Here is a 19,519-nt window from a genome sequence, read left to right as displayed (position 1 = left end):
ATCCCAGCACCACGCCAGTATGTGACATGGGACTCATACCCACTTCTACTCATGAAGTCGGTGCCAGGATTAAATAAACTAATAGAGTATTTAGCAAACCTCCAATAAATAGTAGTTATTATGTTTCTACCTTAGCATGTTTTATCTTAGTTAGGGGAAAATTGCGAACTGTTTGCCTCTATCCTGACGCACTGGTCACAAGTGTCCGTTGCCTTCTTCCCTTCTTCATGCTAAACACACATTAGGCCATTAGGTCTTATCAGTGATCAAAGAGGGGGGAAAAAGTCACTTATGAGAAAGTTCACCCTGTGTCTACACTGACACCAGCACCGAACCCTATAGCAGGTGACAATTTTCAAGCCTGCCAATTCTTCATGAGTGTGCACTTGAGCACACAGTGGGAAGCTTTTCACTCTTATTTGCTGGCATCACCCTATGACACACGTCTCATTAGGTGCACGATGCCGTGACCTTCCAGCCACTGCACGTGCAGCACAGTCCTTGCCCTTCTTGGCTGCCTATCGCTCTGTGGGGTCTGCTTGCCCTTCCCCCTTGATGCTGGGCATTCAGATATGCACATTCTCCTGTTACTAACAAGGAAGCAGGAATGAACACCCTTTCCCTTCAGCTTTGAACTGAGGCTTCACAGACCAAGCTCTTTCCTGTGTATAGAACTGGCAAGATCACCTTGCCATCCTATTTTAGCAGGTAACCCTGGGACCCAAGGGCCAAGCGTTCTACTCTCCATGGTGCCGGCTTTACTACCTGTCAAAACCCTGAGCTTCCAGGGAGAGTGCTGGGGATGGGGTCCCTGAGATTCTCCATCAGTCAGAATGTCTTCACCTACCTAAGTGCCACTTGCATTACATCATAACCTTCCCCTTCAGTGTCATCATTATGCCTTTGACATGCTTATTGTCATTTTGAGTATAAAGATGTTTCTACTTGCCGATAGTCAAATGTTCCCAGTTTCCTTAGTTACTCTGGGGTCTTCTTTCCTCCCCCCTCTCATGAGTTAGTCAGCTATGAATATCTTCCATTTTCCAAGTCTTCTCTAGCCTTATCTCTTGAATTTCTCTAGCAGTTACTATTGACAGTATCTGAGGGGTCACCTGGGGACAAATCTAGCTTTCCCATAGGCAGATAGCCAGCCATCAGAGCAGCGTTTTCACACTCTTGGGGAGTGGTGGCGGGTTTGAAAATGTTAACTGCTATAGGATTTGCTGATGAGGTGACTGTAGACAGATGGTTGAAAAACTAAAATTTTCTCTGCTTTTATCACCGATACAGCCCAGGACCTTGATCTATAGTGCCAGTTTTTAATCCAGTCACCAATTCTGTCCCTCAGAATCAAAACACTAGAGTGTCGTGTCTGAAGTTTTCCTATGTACCTGGCACTGTCAGGTTAGCCTTTGACAGGAGCCCCCTCGTCTTCCTGTGCTTTTATCAGGGTCTCTGATTGAAGAGGCTTCTGGATTATGTTTTGCTATATGATAAAACTGGAATTTCTCTTATCATTTGTCAAAGGCATCACCATTATTTCGTTGCCTATGTTTGGTCTTTACGGGACCCTGTGACACCTAAGCTGAAGAGTCACTACTTCCTTTCTGAGTCCTGTCGATCCTTTCCTTATGCTTCAGACTGTCACACTTCTCCTCCCTGTCCCATGATCCTTTGCAAGTATTAGTTTCTCTTCAGCTTTCACAACAATTGCAACATGCCCGAGACCATCAGCTAACCGGGAGGAAGGGTTGCCTTGGCTCATGGTTTCAGAATGCAGAAGCACTTGCTCTTGTTGACTTGGACCTGTGGTAGCAAAGGACATTGTGCTGGGAACATATGACGTTGGGGGCCTGTTCACTTCATCATGGTTAAAAAGCAAGAGAGGATAATGCGTGAGAGGCCAAGCAACCCCCTTGCAGGACGTACCTTGAGGTAAGGCCTTTCCTTTAGCTGCAGGCAGTTACGTTCAGTCGTAAGGCTTTGGTCTGTGGACTCATGAGTAGCTGTACCATAGGACATTGTTGACTTAATTTGCTGTGTTTGTAGAGACAATATAGATAGAGTTCTAGCTTCTGTTTATATAAAGTCCATATTCTACATATCGTTAAACTTTCATAGCCTTTCCCAGTGTTGGACAAATGAAAGACACTTGGGAACCAGCTATTATTTCCTAAGGGGATGAAGTCATCTATAGAGGAGAAATGTCCTTAAAGGCATGTACTTAGTTCCAAACTATGTTATTTCTTTATTTTTATTTTCTGTGTATGAGTATTTTGCCTGCAGGCATGTATGTGTACTATGGCATGCAATACCTGTGGATGCCAGAAGAGGGCATTGGATCCCCTGGGGCAGGTGTTACAGATGGTTGTTAGCTTCCCTGTGAGGGGATGGGCGGGGCTGCCAATAAAACCAAAGTCTCTAAAGAGCAGTTACGGTGCTCTTAACTGCTGGGCCCTCTCCCTGCCACAGAGAGCTTGCAACAGGGACTGCACAGGATGGATTGGATTCCGGAAGGTTCCCTAGGCTAGAGTTACATAGGCCACCTCCTATCTGCTTCCCATCCTATTTTCCTGAAACGTATGGCACTGTGCTCAGAAGAAAGTCCAATGTGGCATGATTACTCCCTGAAATAGGTAGCCATAGGGGACAAAAAACCACTTGAAGAAGTGTGATGTGGCTCTTGGCTCTCAACGAAGCTGCATTTCTGGCTTTCACTAAGACCTGTGTAAACAGTTCAAGTAAGTTTATTGCCTGAGTTCACTAGTACCTTGACGCTTGTCATCACTGTTTTTCTGAGACAAGGCCTCACTGCATAGACCAGGTTGGGCTTGAATTAACAGAATCTGCTTGCTTGTACCTCCCAAGTGTTTAAATTATGGGCGTGGCGTGCCCCTATGCTGAGCCTGTCTTGAACTGTTCGTAACAGTCAGGAGCGGGTAATGGAAGAGGGGAACATGGTATCTGCAGCTGAACCCTAAATCCTGCTCCTGTGTGGTGTGGAGTTGCTTTCAACTCGACACTGTGAAAGATTTTGGAACAAAAGCCTGAAGGCTGCGCCCTCTCAGCTTCCTGGTCAGTAAAGTGGCTGGATTCTTCGTTTACACCGATGAGCAGCAAGGAGAAGCAGCAGCTGTGTGAGGAGCAGCACTTACCACCAAGTGTTGTTAGCTGCAGTCCTCACATGGCCCTGCACATCTCACAGTGAACACTGAAGGGTGGGCTGGCAACTCGTCTTTGCCTACAGAGACCATCACAGGTCACGAGGTGCTCTGGCATCTTTCACCAAATTTCCTAGAAGGTTCTGAGATTCCGACCTAGAAACAAAGTGAAGCAAGGGGATGTCTCCTTCTTCATGCAGCACCAGTGGCCATGTTTTAATGGGGCTAGTATGCCTGTGGACAGGTGCCCTTTTTGTTCCTTCTTGCATTGTATTTGTGATTTTGCTTTGGCAGTTTCATCTATAAAACAACACAGTTACCAGAACATGGAGAGAAGATGCCAGGTGCCCCGGGAGACTTGGCTTCTTTTGCCATGTTTCTAGAAAAAATATATATTTTAATATATTACACTGAAATTTTTTTACATTTTTATTATGTAAACTTAAGAATCTTTATGTAAAATGTCTTCAGCGTAGAAGACTTTGATTTTTCATTAGTTTTATTGTGTCCTGTCAGCAGTGTGGTAAGGTATGTATACTCAGTTGCCTTTCACATGCCTTGGGCAAAGGTTCTGTCCTACAGAGCATAGGTTGGAAGTCCATGGCTTAGGAGGTGTGCCTCTTCCTGTTAATATTAACCTGGTACATGGTGCTTTTCCACAGAGAACGTGGGAAGGAAACTTTTGAGTTCACAGTAAGCCACTTTTGGTTAAATAAGCAAAATAGAGTTTAAAAAAAAAGGTGCCTTACTTTGGAGATTCTTTTTCCATGTGAGATGTTATATTGCTAGATTATTCCTATATTGTCTATCAGGAAATATATTTCTATCTGATAGAATCAATGTGTCCCTCATAGCTGGACAAAGTGGACAAGAGTGAGACGTTCTCTGAATGTTAATTAAGGCCTGGTGACAGCCTTCCCCTCCATGGCCGATGTGTCTTCTCATCCACTCGTTTGACAGACACTGCAGTGTTAGCTTCACTCTCGTCCCTTTATTACTCAGGGGGAAAAAAAAATGTTGCTACAATTGAAACTCTAAAGTCGGCAGATTAACCCCGACATCTTTATGTCTAAGAATGAATTTCACTCAGAATTTATAGTCCAAGGGTTATACTGATTAAATTTCCAGTTGGCCTTGGCCCACCCCTAGTCATTCGTGTCCATATATTTTTCGTGACTACAAAATAACTAGTATTTGTGAGAGAGTGCTTTGGGCTTGATCCAATGTGTTTAATTTAATCAGGATGGAAAGCAAGTCGGGACTGTCTGTCGTCTTAAGATGGTAACTTGTAGAGAGAGGATACAGCAAACTGTGGGGGATGGGCCTGGTAAGCAAGCGGGGTTGGTCTCATAAAACTTCACCGGCTTAGGAATCGGGGAAGGGAGGCCTGGACCGTGAGTGGGGAGAGCCCAGCCCTTCAGCTAACCTCAGTTCTTTGGAGGCTGAGGCAGAGGGATAATTACGAGTTTGAGGCCAGCCTAGGTAGGCTTCGCAGCAACTTCCTTTACCTGGATTATGTGCTAAGTGAGAAGAGAGGGCCGATCTTGGCCTACACTATTGAATTACACTCTTTGGCAAGCCAGCGTCCCATCACAAACGCCTTAGGACTGCAAGAACAAGTAGGCACAGCTCTTCAGACTTACTTTCCCTGAGGACCAGTGGTAGAAAATAACATTTAAAAAAAAAAAAACAGTGTATTACAGAGTCAAAATGCAACATTGTTCTTTGTTAGAAAAGATCAAACAGCAGCCTTCAAAGGCATGCCAAGTTTGGGGTGGGCCTCCCTGGGCTCTTCTTCTTTCTATTCCTCCTCCTGGGGTTTGTGAGGGATAGAGAAACATGGCCTCTGCTCCACCAGCAGTTCAAGTCAGGGGTCGAATCTGCACCACTTTCAAATATACGTGGCCCATTTCCTGGCCAGGTTTCGAATGGGTCAGATAGGCTTCTGCACCTAAATCTTGCGTTCTTGCTTCTACTTTTTATTTAATTGGCGGTGCTGTGCATCAAGCTCATAGCCCTGCCTTCTGCTTGCTAATTGCTGGAGCCTCAAACCCAACCCTAGCTCTAGGCAGGTTTGCTTGCATTTGGGTTGTTTGTTTGTCTGTGGGTTTTTTGAGATATGTCTCATGTAAGCTCAGGCTGCTCTGGAAGTCATCATGAACCAGAGGATGGTCTGCTCTCTTTCTCCTTCTGACTACCTCTCCCAAGTAAGTGCTGGAATTACCCAAATAAACCACCACAGCCAGCTTTGGCACTTGTTTTTTTGTTTGTTTGTTTGTTTTAAGACTGAACCCTTTATGTTCCTCAGGGTGGCTCCTCACCGGTCTCAGGCTTATGATCTTCCGGCCTCCAGCAGCCAGGCGCTGGGGTTACCACTGCAGGCCACCATGCTGTGATCTTCTGGTTTTAATCAGTTTGCTCACTTAGGAAGTCTCGATCTCAGAGCACATAACTTAGGAATCATGTTCTTGAGACAAATGGTAGTGTGTTCAAGTTCAGGCTTCTGGGAAAATCTCTTAGTTTCTTGAAATCTCACCTTCTGCACAAGGAGAGAAGGGCCATATCTTTTACCTCACAGGGAAAGTACCATCTCTCTTACTTCAAGGGGAGAGCGCCATCTCTTTCCCCACAGAGAGGGCGCCATCTCTTTCCCCACAGAGAGGGCGCCATCTCTTTCCCCACAGAGAGGGCGCCATCTCTTTCCCCACAGAGAGGGCGCCATCTCTTTCCCCACAGAGAGGGCGCCATCTCTTACCCCACAAGGAGAGTGTAATTTCTTACCTCATTTGGGCTATAGCACATTGAATGCCACAGTACATGAAAGGCTGAGCAAGGTGGGCCCGCCTTTTTCACCTTTGCCGCTTTTAGTCTGTAAAAACTGTTTTGTTGTCCTTGAATCTTTTTGAAGGTCAATCCAGAGCAGTGTGTTTCTCAGCCTTCCCAACACTGCGACCCTTTAACACTGTGGCTCCTCATATTGTAGTGACCTCAACCATAAAATTATTTTCATTGCTACCTCATAACTGTAGCTTTGCTACTCTTAGAAATTGTAATGTAAATATCCAATCTGAAGGATATCTGATGTGTGACCCCTGTGGAAATGTTGCTTGACCCCCAAAGGGGTTACGGTACACAGGTTGAAAACCGTTGATCTAGACCATTGCTAGTCACACATGTATCCTTGTGTCCCTTTAGAGATGCCCAAAATTGAGCATCTAAGAAATGCATCTGTTGGTGTGTTGGATATTACTGGCATGGGCAGCGTGTAGGCCTTGGGGTCTGTGAGTGCACTGGCGTATGGGAGGAACACAGTCAAGACACAGGAGCAAGCCATCGATGAAGGTCAGACTAAGACTGCCTTATTTGCTTGTGATCGACACCAAGCCCATGCCAGAAAGAACTGTAGACCCAGAAGCCAGGCAGGATAGGGTTTATAAACCCCAAACCCACAATCACGTCATACCAGAGGCAATCCTGGGGGCAGAAGTCTTCAAACGTTTCAGTCAGTTGATTAAAAGAATTCATTTCATGTTGTGACGGGATGGACCTCTGAAGCTTGGGAGCGCCTGCTTGAGGACAACCCCTCGGCTGTGGTTAGCCTGGCTGTGGAGCCAGTGGGTGAAGACAGCTGTCCTACCATACATCAGGACTACAAAGAGCCCACACGGATGATGTCTCCGTACAGCGTCAACATGACGCAGCCTATTTATTATGTTGCTTCTGACAATGGTGGTGATGAAGACCATAAAAAGGAAAAAAGTTCCTGTGTTTTCAAGTGCACCTATTGTATTTGAACCAGAGTGGCCTAAAGTAGTGGGTACTGTAAGGCACACTTTCCTCTGTTTACCTGGTCACTGGGGATTACTTTGTCCTACTGGTCTCAAATGAGGGCACCCGGGTATTTGTCTTCAGCTGAGGAAGACACCCGATTGTCAGTTCCATAGAGTGTGTGTGTGTGTGTGTGTGTGTGTGTGTGTGTGTGTGTGTGTATTACAAATAGGGGTCAAAGGACATTGTTTGAGGCAGAGTCTCTGTATTGTTTTCCGCTGTACATCAGGCTAGCGGACCCAACAGCTTCTGGGGATTGTCCTTTCTCACCATCTCCTCATAGCATTCTGGAATTACAGATAATTCACTGGAATTTGCAGGGACTCTGGGGATTCCAACTCATGTCTCCATGCTTGTATCCCAAACCTTTTAAGCTCCTGAGTCATATCCCCACTACAAGGATATACTTTACTAGGCTCCTGTAAGGGGGACAATAGACTGTCTCACTTCATAACTTTTCCAGAGACTAAATATGAAGTGGGAAAAGTCAAAGCCAGCTCATATATGTTTTAATTAGTTTTTAAAGTTTAACCTTTAAACTTACTTACACTTCAACCCAATTCATGAAACAATCCTTTATGTTGTATAACTTTAAATGCATATATATACGTGTGTGTGTGTGTGTGTGTGTGTGTGTGTGTGTGTGTGTGTGTGTACAGCCATAGTAGACACCTAACTGCCACTTTCTCACTTGAGAGGGCCACACCCATGGCCCAGATGTATACTGACCTTTTGCGAGGAGTGGCTGTTTCTAAATGCCAGCATATAAAGTGTGTGATATGCCTCATAGCTCCTTAATAAACTCCCTAACTTTGTTCTTTTCTGACTCATCCTAAAATCCTTTTCCACAGCAAACTCAAGGACCCAACTTTCCCTGAGTAGTGGTCCCTAAGGAGGAATGGAACTCCTCATGGTGGGGGCTGACAGCGATGGGCTGCATCTCTTTGCCTCCACTAAAAGAGATTATATTGGCATAGCAACTTTTCCCTAAGATTCCATGTAGATGTTGTGACTTATCTTTGTCTTTTTCACTCAAGATTTTTATGGATAGATAGATAGATAAATAGATAGATAGATAGATAGATGATAAATATCCTTGAAAAGAACATAATAAAAAACAAAATGATTTCTATATGTATTCACAGATATGTACATGTGTATGGATCTGCATGCAATGCATGTAGAAGCCATATGTAAATGCTGGGTGTTTTTCTCAATTGCTTTCCAACATTTTTTTGGAGATGGATTATCTCCCTGAACCCAGTGAGCCTGGCTGCCCAGGAAACTCTAGGGCTCCTTCTTGCTCCCAACCTCCCCAATGTCAGGACTACAGTCTTGCTGCCATGCCTGGCTTTTCATGTGAGTGCTGGGATCTATATTTAGGTCCTTGTGGTCATGGGCCAGCATTTACTGACTCTTCAGCCCTCAAAGTTATCTTTTGACATTTGGCAGCTTCCCATTATATTCTGTGTAATTTCTTCAGATATTGTTGTGTGTTCATGCACAAATGCCACACAGTTAAAGATATGTCAAAGTCAGCCACTTGTGTCTTTAAGCTAGTTTGGGGCTTAATAAAGCTGATGTTCATATTTCACCTATTTCTTCTAACTGATGAGAACTTTGAAAGTGCTGTCAAGGCAGGATGAGAGGCAGTAACCATTTTATTAAATAAAATTATTATTAATAGTATGAATCACACTACTATTATCTTATCAGATGTCTCTCTGCATTTTTCCTTTGCAGAGGACCCCAGGCCATTGTAATTACAATGGAAATGAGTTTTGGCTAGTTTAAACGTCTAAAACAAATTTCCTGTATAAGCATGAAAAATGGCCTGTGTCCGCTTAATCGTTTCAAGCATTGCGTTCGTAGCACTTTATACTTGACAGCGGCTCATTTCTTGTCTCTTTTTGTAGATCCAGTTAACTTGCAGGTCACTGATGGAGATGCATTCCGCTGCTGTGGGTAACGCAACTCTCTGACACAAGTGTTTATTTCCACACTTTTTTATATTAATATCATTGATTGGGAGTGATTTTCTTGATAAGGGTCTCCTTCATCTCTTCTTCTCTGGCCACTCCTCAGAGACCATGTTCAGAAATTATCCTCTCTTGCACGCTATCTGTGGAAAGTCATCTAAAGTGGGGCATATGCCCCTTCTTAATTGCTTCCTTTCCAAACCCTCAGTATCTGTGAAACAAAGAGCAGAAAAGAGGACCCAATGTGATGTTGACTTAATTCTTCTTTTTCCTCTTTTTTATTTCCCTGTGTGCTTATTGCCCAATGTCTGAAGGCTTTAATATAAACAAAGAACAATTGTGCTAGATAAAGATGGCAAATGGAAGGGCAGGAAATTAAAGTGAGCTTGACTGTGACCAAGATTTGAATTCTTCAGACATGGCCTTGAGTGTGTGCTGCACACATGACAAGGCGCAGGGCTGGTCACATCAAGGGTACACCAATGAGCTGACCCAGTGTTGTCCCAAAGCCTACGTAGCTTAGCAGATAATAAAGATGAGGCACTAGAATTACCGAACTTGGGTTGAATGGGATGAGCTTTATGCAAGAGAGAGAGAAAGCCGGATGGATGCTCTCTCTCTCTCTCTCTCTCTCTCTCTCTCTCTCTCTCTCTCTCTCTCTCTCTCTCTCTCTCAAGGGTGTGGGGGAGCGAACTCTTGATCCATGGTGAGAAGCCACAGGTAGTACTGTGGCTGTGTGGGGGTGGGGGATGGAGGAGACGGAAACTCCAGAGGGGGCCTGGGGAAAGCATCCTAGAGACAGAAAAGGCCAGGAAAGGGAACTGCCTGGGGGAAAACAAAGCACCTCCGTTCGCCAGATGCAAGCATGGTAGAAGGCAAGTAGAAACGAGCAAGGGATAAAGTTTAAAAAATGATGTTGAAAATAGTTCAAAAGGCCTTGACTGCGTTCTGAAGCAAGCTCTAGGAAGGTCTTGGATTTGTGGTTTACGTTTTGCTAAAGAGAAACCCAGTTTGAGCTATTATTTAGGTCCTCAGGATGGCTGCAGCGTGTTCTAACTAAAATCAGTTAGATAAGACCTGTATGTAGAATGCAGAGGTTCAGAGCAGGAGGTAAAGTGGAGTCCTAGGCGTGAGGCCGAAGCAGCCATGAAGAGAGTGTGTGGCGCCACGTGGTGTGCCAGAGGTTGGCAGGCTTGTCATTGTATCAAGTGTCCCCTCTTCAGCCTTAACCAGACTAAGTCCCTTTTGTAACTGAGTCCACCTCAAAGGGCTGAGGGCATGGCTAAGACTCATCTGCTTGCTCTGGCTTTGAGTACCCGTCGTACTCCAGACAGTGTGTGAGAATCCTCTCTCGGACTTTCTCTGACAGACTTCCTTTTATGCCCGCATATTCAAAAGGATTTTTCTAGAGTTGAGGTGGCACTCCTTAGCAGAGTGTTTCTACACACTAAACAGAGTCCTGGGCTCCTTCCGTGTTCATTATGTTTCTGAGGACCATGCATGTGCAGTCCTGGAAGCGTGGGAAGGCACACCCCTCCCAGCGCGCAGTTCCTAGACTCTTTATACACATTCTGAGGCCCTCGGAAGATCGATACTTATAGCAAGCATGTTTACTTTATTGAATATAAATTGGGTGTTGTGGGTGTGTAGAGACCAGAGGACAGCTTCAGCAGTTAATTCTCTCTTTCCACCATGCGGGTCCCAGGGAAGGTGACAAGTGCCTTTACGCACTAAGCCATCTCCCTGACCCTAAATATATTCATTCTTTTAAAATAAGAAAAGAAATGAGAAGTTTTAGAAGCAGAAAGGGCTTGGGGTAGAGGGTTGCAAACAGGACTTTGTTCAGGAAACATTTCAGTTCTTCCTGCCACAGAAATAATTTTTAAGTGCTAAACAAAAGCCAGACCATGAGCTAAAAGCATAAGCCATGGCGAAAAGTGTGACTAACCACAGGCGGTAACTTTAATACCTTCACATTTTAGTCCCATTGTCTTGGCACATGCCTCCACCCCGTCTTAACTCATCCTCCAAAACACCTGACGTGGCTGCAGGTGTCACTTTTATTGATCATGGTCTTCACGTGAAAAACACACGGGGCTGATGACATCATATTGATAAGTTGATTCCTTCTTTTATGACTTGACCATGACTCTAGAGGTGAAGCTGTGAGAAAAGAAAGTATTTAATCAGAACAGTGAAAGCATTAACAATTCTATTGGAACTTCTAGGGTCCAGATAGTGAGTGCAAAGCACTTGTGATAAATTGTCTTCTCCACGGGGTGTGTCAGCCACATCAATAAATGGAAGCGATAGCTGTCATGAAATTAGAACCAAAATAGGAGAGAGTGGATTAATTTGGGGAGGGGGGTACCTTTCAAACGCTTGAGTATCTCCATTGTGCATGAAAAACTACATATGTGGCCATTACTTGGGAATTGTGAAAGCTCTGTTTGCCCTGCCATGGAAGCGAGGGCGGAGGGAAAGCCATAAATTCAAAAGTATAATCAGGTTACACAGAGTGTAAGCACAGGTTATTCTCTGAGTTGTAATTGACTGTGTTCCTAGGAAGAAAGACAATACTATGTAATTTAGATGAGAAAGCTTTGGGTTGTTTTGCCATTACATATAACACTAAGGCACAACAAAAAAATAAACTAAATAAGACTGCAAAGAAATGCAATTTTCTGAGCAACAAGACATGAATGATTTGTCTCATAACAATATTTAAAGCCTGTATGTTCCTTCTAAAGGAAGAGAACAGAAAAATCTGTACAAAGGGTCAAAAGAGGGAAAAAAGACAAAAAATTAGATTATTACCTCCATGTAGTCATAAAAACACTAGCATGAAGTGACTGGGACGAGTTCAGTTGAGATTTGGTCTTTCTTTTTTAGCCACTGCTCTTCCAAGCTTTTGGAGGTGGGACGTGTCCCCAGTTGGTGGAGTTGGTAGAGCACTCTGGCACCATAATCCAGGCCCTGGGTTCAATGCCCAGTACCTCAGAGCCTGTGTGCAGTGGTGCAGGCCTGCAGGGGCAGGGCCTGGGGAGTGGAGGCAAGAGAATCTCAAGGTCAGGGTCATCCTGTGCTACCAAGGGAGTCCAGGGCAGACCTGCGACTCCAGCACGTCTTCCATGTTCCCACAACTTCTGTTTTCTACGTACCCCACCTCTGGTGTCCAGGAGATGGAGAAGAACTTCCTAAAGAGGCATTTGTTTGGAACCTGTGTCGTGTGAACAAGCTTGTGGTGTGTTCTGCAGCTGTTGTACGTAGGTGACATGGGACACCTGGGTAAAGCATCTACACTTCTAACGCCCACTAGCCATTCCTCCGCCATCTTGGAAGATAGCAGCGCCAAGTGTTCGTTACGTTCTGCACCCTGATCCTCTTCCTCCTCCTCTTTCTTCACTTTGGTTCCGAGGTAGGAAGAGATCCCAGAGCTCCGTGTGCTTTGGGATAAGCCGAAGCTCCAGCCCTCACCTTTTCCCACTCTCCTCTCCAGCCCTCACCCCTGGCAGCATCAGGGATAACGTCACTGTGCCCCTTTACTCAAGAGGCAGCCCCTCCCCCTTTCCCTCACACCTTTACCCCTTGGCATCCTTGCTCACCTACTCATCTGCTTAGCATTCACCTCTGGACTTTCCACCCCTTATCATTGGATTTCGCTTCTGTTTGTTGTTAGGGTTTGGCCTCAGAGATGCTGTCATCTTAATGCACAAGGAGTACGTCTCACTGGGCATGGTGCAGAGGTGTTATCTCTCTTTGTTCACCTTGATGGCCTCTTCCTGCCTGATTCCTTTCCACAACCCCTTGGCTGGTTCACCTCTCAATTTTCACTTCCTCGGTACCCTTAGGTAGACTTCTGGCTTTACACACCAACATTTTCATGGCATTTCCTAAATTTATATCTCATACCCAGAGACCTCAGCTGTCCCAAATGCTGCTTGACCTCTCCTTTGGATGTCATTATCTGAATCCTAAGTGGTCCTGTTTTCCCTCCCTGCCCTCGGAGCCTGCTTCACCCACACTGTCAATGGCAGTCTCTGACATCTCTGCGCCTTCTGTAATGGCTCCTAGAGATCCTGATATCAGGTGTGCAATACAAAGGTGTTGCCACATACCATGAAAATACGTGAAAGTGAACAAGGCCTCAACATCTCCACCACTGCCACCATGAGTCATGCTTGGGTTATTGTAACAAGCTCACTCTGGTATCTGTTTCCACCAAGCTCACTCTGGTGTCTGTTTCCGTCCAAGATAGTGCTGTTAAATACCAACCAGGTTGAATCTCCTCCACTCAGAATTCTCTGGTAGTTCCCATCTGAATCAGAATTCTTCCTATTTACATAAGTGACCCCCACGTACCAATGCCATGTGCTGATTTTCCCAGTTCACTCCACTCCTTGGCAGCGGTTCAGGCTCACCGGAAACATCTCTTCCCAGTGCTGGCACACACCATGAGGGTAAGGACGTGCCTCACTCCCCAGTGCCATTGTCTTAGTAATGCCTTCTTGGTTCTTCTTGGTCATCACCCCAGCAGGGGTTAGCACTGAGAACCATGTGGCCCACAGACTCTGTTCAACCAGTTCTCGCCCTTTGAACACCAGAACATAAATTCTCAACTTTTGTCCATTTCTTCACTGCCATGTTCCTAATGCACAGAACGAAATGTAGTTAGGTGTCAGGAAACCACTTGTTAAATAGATGGAGAATATTGGTGATTATTTTCTTCCATGTCCACAGTCACCCTGGCAGTAATCAGCTGAGGATTCCTTGTGGTGCCATTGTACCAGGGCTACCCCTCCCCGACCTCAGCCTTTCCCAGCTTAGCAAAGGGAAGCCCTGGGCAAGGTGGCCAGGAGCCCTGGTCATCAGCACTAGCCTTCATAGCCTCCTGGGAAAATCTATGCAAACAGTTCAACAGTCAAAGTTAGGTCCAGACCTGGAGTCAGTGGGGGAGCACATCATGATCTTGGCCTGGTGTGCTGCTGTTATTTAACATGGAGCACAAGGCCAAAACTCTTCTTTCTGCCAAGTTGAAACTAATCAGATACTGTACTGGACAGTCACTCCCTGTCTTCTGAGTTTCCTTTTTTTTTTTTTTTCTTCACCCTAGACACTGTATCAGAGACCTTTAATGATGGTTTTTTGAAACCACCCATCTTTCTTCATCAGTAAGAACAGTCTGTGCTATTAAATTTTATAGATTATGGTGTCTTGGTCATGGTTCTATTGCTGTGAAGAGAAATAAACCAAGGCAACTGTTATAAGAGAGAGTGATTAATTGGGGCCTTGCTGTTAATGGGCCCTGCTCTTTTCTCAAAACCTACTGGATGGCAGAAGCAAGCGTGTGACTGTTAGTGGGCCCTTCTCTTTTCTCAATTACGTCATCTTATTTTTTTATGTGGGAATTTTTTTAACTTCAAGGTTTTTTTCCCCTAAATTCTTTTTTTCTCAATTGGTATATTTAATGACAACTTATTAAGAAGATAAGAAGAAGAAGAAGAAGAAGAAGAAGAAGAAGAAGAAGAAGAAGAAGATGATCAAGAAGATCAAGAAGATCAAGAAGAACAAGAAGAACAAGAACAGCAAGAACAAGAACAAAACCAAGAAGAACAAGAAGAAGTTTAAAATCATTTTGCTACATTAAAAATATATTTGGAGAACTGGTAACCTCTAGCTAGTGAGATAAATATTTTTTTCTGAAAACTGCACATTTAAAATTGGATATTAAATAAAAATAGAAAAGGTTGGACCCCCCCACTTCTGAAGTACAATGTTACATTTTGCATTTATAGGTTTTTATCCTCTTATCACATATGCATTTTTTCTATTGATTTTTCTGAACCATATATTTAACATTACAATTTCCTCTACATAAGCCACCTGGGGCTATGCTATCTAGGTTAGGGAAGCTAGTGTTCTTAAGATTATCATTATCTTTTAAATAATATTTAATTTTTTATCACATAAAATAATTGTCATTAATACTTAACTAAACATCAGATTTGAGGGTTACCCATGCAAGAAAAGAATAACAGGATGTCATTTCTTCTTGACATTGTCAGATAATAATAATAATAATAATAATAATAATAATAATAATAACAACAACTCATTGAAAGTTTCTTCTGAAGGCTTTTACTTACAGTATGCATAATTGTGAATGACAAAGAAAAGTGTGTGACTAGAATGCTCCTCTTTTACTAAAAGCTGCTAACTAAAGCTAGCACTACAAGGCCGTAGACAGGGCACATGGGACAGTCGCATGCCCTTTGCAGGAGAGAAACATACAAGGGCGGCCTGGGGTCTTCTATATCTGCTCTCTCCTCTAACCTACACCCAGCTTCATCAGGCCAGACAGCCATCTTCTCTTGAGTAAAAAATCTTATAATGAGTTTAGTTGGAAAGAATCTTGTCCGTATGCTTCCAAGGGAGCAAGGAAACCCAGGCAGCTATGACTCCCCTCTCCCTGGTCCCACAATGCCCCTCTCCCCACCGTGACACTTTCTCTGCTGTTATGTGTGCACAGACATGGGACCAGGGCAGTTTGCCAAGCACAGAGGAGCACATTAGTTAGAAAACGCAATGGAAAGGGACAACGGGCAGGTACAAACTCACGCTCTTCATTACTTTAGACAGACAACAATGCAAAAAGATTGTAGGATGGGATGTTTGAACATGAAACTGCTGTATTTAGTAAGGGCTGTGTGGTGGTCTAGACACCAGAGGCCTCCATATCCTCACAAGGGGAGGAGAAACCTTTCTTTAAAAAAACAAAAAACAAAAAAACGTAGATGCTGTTGAATGAATTGAACATTACACTCCCAATACTCTTCATCCTGAAGTCACTTAGCAGAGGACATGGACACTTCATCAGACATAGATTTGACACTCCATCACATTATACGGCAAGCAGGACACGCGGTGTGTTGGAAAGGGGCATGCAAGCGAGCTGAGACCCAGCCACCGCGCCGAGGCCCTGGTTATCTCATTTAAACAGACATGAACTGTGGGCACCAGTGGTATGATCACCAGCTGCTGCCCGTGACGTGAATAAACTGCTTAGAAGGATCCTTTTGCTTACCAGATGTGACCTAGATTCAGATTTCCGAAGGTGGGGGGTCTCTATTGTGCTAAAAAAAAACAATTGCTGGTAAAATGCATGGTAAATGAGCTTATCTCAGGCTTCCAGGTGTTTGGGCTAATATGTGACAGAGTTATTGCTTCATTTATAAAAAAAATAATTGAGGAAAATGTTCCAGCAAATCAAATTTGGATAAAGGCTTAGGAATAGCTATTGTGCTTTTAGCAAGTTTTTTAATGGAAGGAAGAGCGGGAGCTAAAAGAGATAATAAAAATATTTAAAAGTGCATTTGAGAAGTCTCTTATAAAAGGGTCAGACGTGGGTGTGCTGTGGCGAAGTGAACTGTTGAAGAACAACATTTGCAATGCTTTCCACACCTAGAAAAGCTACTTAAAAAAAGAAAAGAGAAAGAAAAAAGAAAAAAAGAAAGAAAGAAAGAAAATCAAAGCCTGTCTGTCTGCTGGCTCTGATAAGTCGTATTAGTCTCTTAAATGCAGGGGGGAAATTAAATGTAATGTCTTACGCCCTTGCTCTCCTTTTCATCCGCAGGGGCTGTTACTCCAAAGCCAGCCCCCGAACCCGAGAAGCAAGCAGACCACACGGTTAAAATCGCTGGAGTGATTGCGGGCATCTTGCTCTTCGTTATCATCTTTCTTGGAGTTGTGCTAGTCATGAAGAAGAGGTGAGCTTGTATCTGGTTGCCAAAAGTGGATCTGTCCCCATCGGTTACCAGGTCACTTTGTGTGTATGAAAAGATCCATTTACTGGGTAGGCAGTGGTACCTAAGACATGGCTGTGAACATTTTTAATCATGTAGCGTTTGCAGTTAGAGGCAGAAATTTAGAGTAAATGCTTAGGGGTTTGTGTGTGTGTGTGTGTGTGTGTGTGTGTGTGTGTGTGTGTGTGTGTGTGTGTGTGACTATACAAAGCATATTCTGGCAAAATAAATGCAAGCACTTCATTTCTTCCCATGGGCTGATATGAAAGCTATGTGAGATTGTTTGATTCCCTGACAAGTGTTTGGCAGCTCTTGTCCCGGATGCTCCCAAGCTGAGGGAGAAGGAAGAATTCCCTCCCATTATAAAGAAAACGATGAGGATACAATTTCTGGAGCCAGCGCCCTATGCTGGCCCCTGTGCTGGAGCACCTAGTCCATACAGTGGCCCCATGAGAGCGACGCTGGCGGGCAGTGAAAGGCAGGGCGCCCACGTGCGAGGTGGTAGGTCATCAGCGCAAGTTCAGTGTTGCTGGTGGGGCTCTGTCTCACTGAGAGCTGGTTCATTGGTGGAAGAGATAAGTAAATCTGGCTATGGAAAATAGTTCTTTCCTTTTCTAGTTGGAAAATATTCCGTGTCTGCTTTTGGGTGAGCAAGTTGTTTTTGTTTTTGTTTTTTTAATACGACTTAATAATAAAATAGAGTCTTCGATTTCCATAAAGTGGCAAACAGAAATATAGGTGATTTAAAGCTACTAAACTGCATAAGATCATGGGACTTGCTACTGCGACCTACAGTTTAAACACGGGTGTAGCCGTGGGGATGTGGTCACGGGCGGAGGAGGTGAAGTGGGTGGCCGTGCCAGAGTCAGACCACGAAAGCTGTATGTGGCCGTGGAAGGCTGCGGGACTCCATCATGAAGTCAGCTGACTTTTCTGTTCGGATGTGGGTGTAGGAAGGAGGGGAGCTGTTGAAGGAGACTGTTAAATGAAAAGCGGGCAATGAGAGGTAAATTTCAGTAGCTATTTGGAGAGAGGAAGAAAAGTCTAGAAGAAAAAAAAACAACAACAACAACAACCTAGTTCTTCTCGCAGCAAGTCGGTGGCGATGATGCCGTTCACCGGAATGCAAAGCAGGGAAGGAACCAGAAGACCCCTGAGAGCAAACGGGAAGTGTCAGTCGTGGGCTTTTGGGGTTCGGGGTTCTGTCCCGCCGGCGTACTCCCCGGCAGGTGGGTGCGCTTTGTGAACTAGAAATAATCATCCGAACGCCGAAGCTCTCCCGCGAGCTTGTAGAGCTCAGGCATGGCCAAGAGGAAGCTCTACGCCTTGGGTTGGAGCTGTGTGTGAGCGAGTTCATATCCAAGCCGGGAGCCCAGCCACGCTGGCCGGCTTCTTCCCTGTGTCCTTTATCCTACACTTCGTTGCCTCCTTCACCACTATCTTCATTGTCAATCCTTTCGTCGGCTTGTTTTCTTTTGTGAAATGGGGTTTCACTCTACAGCCCCGGCTGGCCTTGACCTCACGGTCCCGAGACCACCAGTTGAGGGCTGGGATTGCAGGAACGAGCTACCACGCCTAGAGTTCTTTGTCTTTGCGACCTTAGTTCTCTCTCATCCCCACATCTCAGCTGTTTCTGTTTCAGTTTATCCTTTTCCTTGTCCCTCCTCACTTACTTTTTTTTTTTCTGGGTGATCTTTGCCTGATCCTCACCTCAGTATTCATGTAGATGCTTATTTGAGGTTATCAGTGATTTTCCTATCGTTTCTAATGTGTACCCAAGGAAAACCCCACATAACAGAAGGTTTGTAATGCCTAGATGTTCAAACTGAAGATTTCCAAGATTTATTTTGAATTCGTAAGCTATATTGCATCTTCGTGTCATCCAGCAAGCTCTCCGTGAGGAGCAGCTTGAAACACGGTAATCCGGTTGCCCCGGTGACCTCGGCTAAATGCTAACTAACCCTCCGAGGGGCTTTCTCTGCTGGATCTGTTCGCTTTTCTTCCCAGGTCTCTCAGGTGGTTGCAGAGCTGATGTTATAAATTATGTATTTGTAGAGATTGCCTCTGGTAACATATGGCCTTGATACAACTTTAGACTAACTACCCATAAGTCAAGTCAGATTTTACATGATTATTTACTACACAGTAATCTTGCCAGGGCTGTCTGCACAGCACGCATCACGGCTGTATTTGCTTTCTCCGCAATAGTGTGTTCTCCATAAGACAAATTAGCCAGCGTGTTCTGCCTATAAACGCAACGCTTTAAAATTTAGGCCTGAGCTACACATGATACAAATTCGTAAAACTTGGAATTGTTCAGGGTTTTCCCCCAAAATTCAAGCCTAGGTTTTACAAGTGCCGCTCGTTTTTTAGACAGAATAGTTAAAACGGTGCATGAATCATGCATCAGTTGCTGGAATTCCACCGATGCGTAACAAGCATGCTTCATCATTTACTCCTCGGTTGGTCTTCTGAACGCGCGCTCTCTGTTCAGTCACCTCAAGCCCTGCCATGTTGGTTGGTGATAGTGAATCTTTCAGCCACATTTCTCACTGTCCTACAGAAGACCTTCAATAAATAAGGAGATGCCAGCAGGGAGTTAGGAAAGAGAATGAGAGAAGGGGAAGGCAAAGAATTGCCTCACGTGTGGACTTCTGTTCAGAACTGGCTTTTTTTTTTACGATGTGGAAATTAGGATTATCAGATTTTGTGGAATTTTCTGTTTGTGCTACTAGGTTGGCTTTCCTCT

General features: G+C 44.5%; 1 protein-coding gene across 7 annotated transcripts in view; it reads left to right on the top strand.

Moving 5' to 3' along the window:
* The window catches only part of PTPRM (protein tyrosine phosphatase receptor type M), a 687,660-nt gene that overhangs the window by 459,256 nt on the left and 208,885 nt on the right, over positions 1 to 19,519 (top strand). For all 7 annotated transcript variants that reach the window (XM_084778137.1, XM_084778138.1, XM_084778136.1 and 4 more), the window contains one exon: positions 16,602 to 16,734. In XM_084778137.1, coding sequence (XP_084634263.1) covers positions 16,602 to 16,734 — 133 coding nt within the window. The remainder of the gene's footprint in view (positions 1 to 16,601; positions 16,735 to 19,519) is intronic.

This window comes from Acomys minous (assembly GCF_964271855.1).
Source record: "Acomys minous genome assembly, chromosome: 4".
NCBI classification, from domain to species: Eukaryota; Metazoa; Chordata; class Mammalia; order Rodentia; family Muridae; genus Acomys; species Acomys minous.
This window is presented reverse-complemented; position numbering and strand designations above follow the sequence as displayed.